The sequence below is a fragment of the Vollenhovia emeryi genome, unplaced genomic scaffold (assembly GCF_000949405.1).
Source record: "Vollenhovia emeryi isolate VEMERY1.0 unplaced genomic scaffold, V.emery_V1.0 DF939216.1, whole genome shotgun sequence".
NCBI lineage: Eukaryota > Metazoa > Arthropoda > Insecta > Hymenoptera > Formicidae > Vollenhovia > Vollenhovia emeryi.
In genome coordinates, this window is record NW_011967150.1 from 102,828 (window position 1) to 109,731 (window position 6,904).

At 41.5% G+C, this 6,904-nt stretch overlaps 1 protein-coding gene across 1 annotated transcript; it reads right to left on the reverse strand.

The window, feature by feature from the left end:
* Positions 1-1,304: 1,304 nt before the first annotated feature.
* Positions 1,305-6,392, reverse strand: LOC105560930 (protein RRP5 homolog). Its single transcript, XM_012010458.1, has 4 exons — positions 6,270-6,392; positions 5,761-5,817; positions 4,968-5,511; positions 1,305-4,875 (listed from the first exon to the last, which is right to left on the reverse strand). Exons 2-4 carry the CDS (start codon positions 5,815-5,817, stop codon positions 1,760-1,762), a joined length of 3,717 nt encoding a protein of 1,238 aa, XP_011865848.1. The 5' UTR covers positions 6,270-6,392; the 3' UTR covers positions 1,305-1,759.
* Between the last annotated feature and the right edge of the window lie 512 nt (positions 6,393-6,904).

Consider the following 6,904-nt stretch of genomic DNA (forward strand, 5'->3'; position numbering starts at 1 on the left):
GGTCTAATCACGTGATTGTCCACGGAAGTCACAGAGGCGGGAAAAGACGAAGATTGAACACGGAGATCCTTTCAGTCTTGTTATTACAAATAAATATTAACAACTGCGAACTTATCAAAGAGGAACATATATAAACACAAGATCATCATTGATCCGGAATTATGTACAGTCTCTTAAAAAGTACAAACATTTTAATTAGTTAACAATGGGCGCGTCCAAAGCCAACAGAGCAGACAGCCGGCTACAAATTTCAGTATTATCGGAGACTGAAGATGTGATAATGGAATTGTACTAATTTCAAGTACTACTTAAGTATAAGTACTATTATTTCGTATGCGCAACCCTACGATGCATTGACTTAAAGTCGACTTTTTTTAGGACGAAAGTCGACTTGATGTCGACAAAAGTTGACGAATGACCGCAGAAACGCCGACTCTTCGTCGACTTTTAATCGACTTTTAATCGGAAAGTCGACTTTCCGTCAGTTTTAACAGTCGACTTTCCATCATCTGTGCTGTTAGGGTATTTAAATACATTTCGACCCGTAATCGGCAGCCATTTGCCGCACGCGAGCTACAGCCTCGGGCGTACCGTATTTCACTTCGAGATTTATCCATTTCATGAAGAGAGTTTTCATGTTTTTCATTGGAAACGTTTGGGCACACGCCCGCTCCAACACTTTTCTGCAAATAAAAAATATCCCTTACATAAAATGTACTAAAGAACTAAAAATTCAGATCTGAAACTGATGTATTCTGATAATGTATATTCATCATTGCACGCTACATTTGAGTAAAGCCCGCTGCAGACGATGCTATTTTTCCTGCTGGATTGCTTGCAATCTAATAAATTACTATCGTTGCACCATTCAGCACTCAGGATTCCTAGTAATTTACTAAATCGCAAGCAATCCAGCAGGAAAAATAGCATCGTCTGCAGCGGGCTTAATACCATAAAATTTTTATGTACCTGGCAAAATCGATGTTGTTAGACTTTATGAAGGAATCGGCGTAGTCTGACCATATGTAGCTGTTTTTGGGATAAAAACTCAGGGCCATCTCGAATATATCTTCCGCTTCTTCGCTGTCTCCCAGTGTGTTCTCAAAAATCGCAAATTGTACCAGCATGTATGCGTCTGCAAACGCACGTCATAGTTTTGATGTATCTGAGATACAATCATTGACAAAAATCCCCTAAATTCGAAAAACTGGCATATCTACGCTAAACGTGCAGTAAACCTAGTGATAACTGATATAAATGATAACTAACATAATATATTTATTTTTAAAAAGTTATTTTTCACATTTTTCAGCACTTTAATAGGTTTATTTGCCATTTTACAACTTTTTACAATAAAACTTTTGGCAGTGAAAATGCCCAGAATGCAACCTTAGAACATCAAATTTCTTATTTATTTAACAACATTATTTAGCAGTGTAATACAGAAAAAGTAATTGGAATATAGTTAAAAGGGTAAATATGCATTATTTAAACAACTATAAATATTATTTGTTATTAATATTAATATTTCACCCTCGATGAAACGGGTTAAACGTGGCAACAGCGCGACGTTAGGTTTATGGCTTCAAGGTTGATAGCAATGCACTTTTGACATTGCGAGCTAACTTCGGTTTAGTCCTGCATCGCAATGTCAAAAGCCACAAAAATGTATCGGTGGAAAGGAAAAATAATTAGCGAAAGTACGTATCGAAAGAGACTTGCGCAACAAAGATGTAGACTTTTAAGAAAAGTTCAAATTTCAAAAGTTCAATGATTGCCGCATGAGCCGCCGCGATTTCTTGTCGAGTTTCGGCAACGCCGAGCAGAATTTTGTCCACGTGTTGGGTTCGTCCTTAAACTTGCTGGTCATGGTTTTGATCAATCTCTTAAGCTTTTTTTTTTTACCGGCGTCCTCGTGCACAGTCAGTATGTGCAGGTACATGCTCGGATCGTTATTCTTCACGGCCTCCTGGAACACGTCGTTCAGAGACTCGGCGGTGCCGTATCTGGTCTCCAGGTTGAGCCATGCCTTCCACACGTTTGATAACTCAGCAAACTGCATGAAATGGATCTTTTTCACGGCTTGTCTCGCGACCGCTCTCGCCTTGTCGATCTCCGTAGCCTGCAGATGATACGCCATGTACTGCATCCACAGTAGCGAGCTATCGGGGTTTGCCAAGACCAATTTGTCAAATTGATCGACCGAATTGGGTATCTGATTGCTCACCAGAGCCTCCTCTCGCTGGCGAATCTCACGTTCCTTCTGTCGTTCCTGTTCTCGCCGCTCAGCCGCACTTATCTTCTTTTTCTTGTTCCGCTCAGACTCTTCTTCAGGCTCTTCGTCGTCGTCGCTGGACGTTTCAGCAGGAGCAGCCAATTCTACCGTGTCGTTCCAAGAAAATCCGCATTCCGGAAGGCGCAATCTCTTCACTGTTTTGCTCTTCTGTGTTTCATTCTCGTCGACAGAATCTTCGTTCGACTCGGAGTGTTCATCTATGTCTTTTATTCTACTCTCTTCCTCTTCGACTTTATTTTTCTTCAGCGCTTTCTTCGTCGAATTTGCAAGATTGTGCGGCTCAGACACCTTTTTCTTCTTCACGTGCTTGGTCTTGGTAGCTGATATTTTCGACACGGTCGTGCTCTTCGGTACTTCGAATGCAGACTTTAGCAAACAAATTGGAATACTGCCAGTATCGCTCTTCGTCATTACAACGTACACCCGGATCTTAGTGTGGATCTTGTAAGGAGCTAGATCGGGAGCAATGTCGTTGATGTGTCGACGGACAGGTAGAGCTGCCAAGTGTCCCAAGCCGTTGCGCTTCACGAGAATGAGTACGAACCAATCGAGAACGAGCAAGATTTTCGCTTTCAGCATAACCCCGGTGGGCAATTCTGGCAGTTGCATATTCTGCGAAGTGATACTGTTTCCTATGCTCTTTACCAACGTCACGTTGAGGATATTATGCGGATAATTCTTCCACATGATTGTGCCGCACACCGAGTCCCCCAATTTAAGGTTGCCGATGCAATGTTCCTTGCGTACAATGCAGTTCAGTCCGTCGGACACCCGAAACAGCAGACCGTTCTCAGTTATCTCTTTGACAACGCCGACGACTTTTTGACCTAGATACACCGACGAGATCGGCTTGTTCATTTGCTCATAGATATCTTCTTGATCCCGCTGTGTGCTGAGGTAGCAATGCAAGATGCCCACCGCCGTCGTCATCTTGTCTTCGTAATCGGTCAGACACTCGTACACGGCTTTCAGCGACATCGTCAAAGTGAGCCGTCTCTCTTGCGAATTGATAGCTATGATTTTAACAAATAATATCTGATTCACGTGCAGTTTCTCGAAATTGCTGATACATTTGCGGGATACAAAACCGAGCTTGGAATAATTATCGATCGGCAGGACAACTTTCACGCCGTTCGGCAATATTTCCCAGACCGAGGATGGAATACTGTCACCCACTTTCAACGAGTCGAAGTTCCTGTATTTGTGTTGCGTCACTAAAGTGTGTGTCAGTAGCACGGTTGGTTCTGTGGCAAAGACAATACTATTGATGACGTCTCCAGGAGCGTATCTCGCTGTCAGCACTGCGCCGATTTTGGTGCACAGAGCCATGTGTGCAGCTGGCAAGAAAGCCGTCACGGCAGCTTCGTCATCTTTCGTCTGTAGCTTCACATATATCCCTAGATAGGTCCTTTCCGACACTGTTCCTTTGACCATCTCTCCGACAAAAAGGTCGACTGGTCTTTTCTTCTCTTTCTCCTCTTTCACGATTGTCAGGTTCATTCTTCGCTTGTCCTTCTCCACCGATTCGACGCGCACTGTGACTGTCTGGCCGATGAAAAAGTTCCAATTCATGTGCTCCGTATCGGGGTTTAGTGTAGCACGCGAAACCCAGCCTTTTACCAGCCCGTAAAATCTCACCAGTAAGCCGTTCCTATTTATCAAGCTGACCGTACCGTGATACTTCGATCCGCATTTGGCTTCGCCGAAATCCTGCAAAATTGGCAATTGGCTGTTTACTAGTGACCGCTTTAGCGTGAATTTCATCCGATTTTTGTCGCGATCTATATCCAGGACTCTCGCCTGGACCTTGTGGAGTGCCCCCGGTTGTTTCGTACAGTTTATGCCGCTATCGGATATGTGTTCACGCGGGACAATTCCACGCACCCTTCCAAGACTCACGGCTACGTAGTTATTAGTCGGTCGAACATCCAAGATCGTCACATCGTGAACATCTCCAATATTAAAGTCAGAAGCTGAGAAATAGATGTCTTTCAAAGCTGAGGTATTCGTTGTACAGACGTAAAGGTGTTGCAGCAAGTTGTACGAGACGACTCTGCACTTATACGTGGAACCTACTTCGAATTTGGTTGAACACAAACCAGACTTGTCCTCGAGGAAAGAGACATATCCACGTAGACCACGAGATTTAGATAACTTGAGGACTACTCCATCGACTACTTTGTAGAGACATTTGGCTCTCTCTATAATATCGCCTACGCGTAACATCTCCTTTTCCGACTCGTCGGTCAGCAGACTGAAGTACGCAAATTTCGTTAGTAGTTGTCTGTACAATAACGTGCCAATCACTTCCATGTTGACTGTATACGTAGATAAAGGATTGCTTAGATAAATTTGATTTATGTATCCAACATTGTCTTCCCCAAACGTAACTCGTAGGCCGTCGGAGAGCACCGTTGTTACACGAAGCAACAGTTTTGTTCCCGGTGTTAAGACGTCCCAAGATTTTACGTGTGAGTTCACCCTGTCAATCCGTGTCTTTTTAGCTGTCAATTGGATGAAAGATGGTTCAATTATAGTGTCAAAATTCTTGACTGCACACAAGATTTGACTACCTGTAACTATAAAATTTATGATATTAACAAATTACTTTTCCTGAAGGACACATGCAACGATACTGTTTCGTTATTTTTACAGAATTAGTTGTACTTACAATATTGCTTTCCTTTTTCAACTTGGTCATAGGCGAGAAATGCTTCAACACCTATGCCTGTGTCCATTAAATAGCCATGATCCTCTATACATTTGACAGAGCAAACAATTTTTGAACCTTTTGCGAGATAATTAATAGAAATATTTTGATTTATTAATTCCGGGTCCAGAGACAATTTGCAGTCTCTTCGGCTCGAGTCACATAGAGTTTTGACGTAGCACGTTACATAATCGCCATATTTGAACATATGTGTTAAAGACACGGGTACTTTGCTCTTGACCATTGCGAGTAAGTCTTTCAACTGTTTTGTGTACGCCTTACTGATATCACTGATCTCCACAGATCCCACGAGTCCATCTGGCAAAGACACTGTCAACTCTAATTGTTTTACATCACGAATCCGGCCAAGGAATACGTATCCTTGGCATAGCTGTTGTTTAGAGAATTGTTGTGCAATATTGAGAATATTTGTTTTTTCTTTGCCCACCGTTTTTTCCTTTGTTTGTATTTTACGCTTTTTAGGTTTAAGCTCGTCCTTGGACATCTAAGAGATTATTACACAAAAGTGTTATTCGTTGTGCCCGCGCATTGTGTAGCTCTTCATTATGTACATTGTCTTTATGTCAAACTTTAATTGAATAAAATTGATATTAAAAAAAGTTTTCAAATACATCCAGAGATGCGATTTAATAATGCGGATTACCGTAATACTTTAAGATAAAGTAAAATTATACTTTTTTTCTGTTAATTTCCTCTTAAAATAAACTTAAAAGAAATTAAAATAAGTATTTACCGTGGTTGCAGACCTCTTAGTTCCAGGTTTCTTCCCACCTCGAGGAAAACTTTCCATCTAAAAACATACCAATGATTATTACAATTACAATTCATTAGTATTCAAAACATAATAAATACTTGTAACGTTGGATCAATTGAGAACCGGGACTAGACATTTTGGCGTCCGAAGGCAAAGAAAAAAGTGCGCCCTTTAGTAACAAAAATACTTCTTTTACGGTATATAAAATATAATGAGGATACTTTTACATAGTTTTATTCGATATATTAATATTGAACGCGGCGTCACGGCGCACAACTTAGGTCGATGGCCCCGCTCGATCGCGATCCCTACAAATCTTTTCACACGTGCCATGTCCGCCAAATCCTAGTCCCGGCTCTAGATAAATTAGATACACGTAATCTCGTCTGTGTGATGCTAAATTTAATGATTATGAATTCCAAACGTTAGTTTTAAAAACGTTTTATTGCAATTATAATCGTACGCCAACACTTTTATCTATAAATTACCTTAATCCAAAATCACGAATTATATCAGAAGACAAATCTTGCTACCATGTGTACAGGCGGACTCTTCCCTGCTTTTCACCCAAGTGCGCGCTTGGAATGGAACATGCTCGAATGCCTCGAACAATAAACCGCTAGATGCGAACCATTAATATAAAAGCATATAAAACTACAGGAGCCATGGCAGAAACCGTAGCGCATGCGCAAAGGTTAACCCAACCGGTCTAGTAACATGCAGGATTGCAACCGAAACTGATATCGGAGACAATGACCGCGTTCAGCAGACACAAAAAGAAACGTATGCGAAAATTCTACTATTAAGCCCGCTGCAGACGATGCTATTTTTCCTGCTGGATTGCTTGCGATTTAGTAAATTACTAGGAATCCTGAATGCTGAGTGGTGCAATGATAGTAATTTACTAAATCGCAAGCAATCCAGCAGGAAAAATAGCATCGTCTGCAGCGGGCTTTACAGAAAAGTTGAAAGTCGATTGATTAAAAACCATTCGAATAGCCCCAATCAGCTTTGCAACTTTTCTGTAAAGCCCGCTGCAGACGATGCTATTTTTCCTGCTGGATTGCTTGCAATCTAATAAATTACTATCGTTGCACCACTCAGCACTCAGGATTCCTAGTAA

Bases quoted from the DNA above. Each gene is read 5' to 3' on its own strand.
- LOC105560930 (XM_012010458.1), bottom strand. From the start codon at position 5,817: ATGGAAAGTTTTCCTCGAGGTGGGAAGAAACCTGGAACTAAGAGGTCT. The intron at 5,512-5,760 runs GTAAATACTTAT...ATAATCTCTTAG, and splicing joins CTAAGAGGTCTGCAACCACG to ATGTCCAAGGACGAGCTTAA. The intron at 4,876-4,967 runs GTAAGTACAACT...TAAATTTTATAG, and splicing joins TGAAAAAGGAAAGCAATATT to TTACAGGTAGTCAAATCTTG.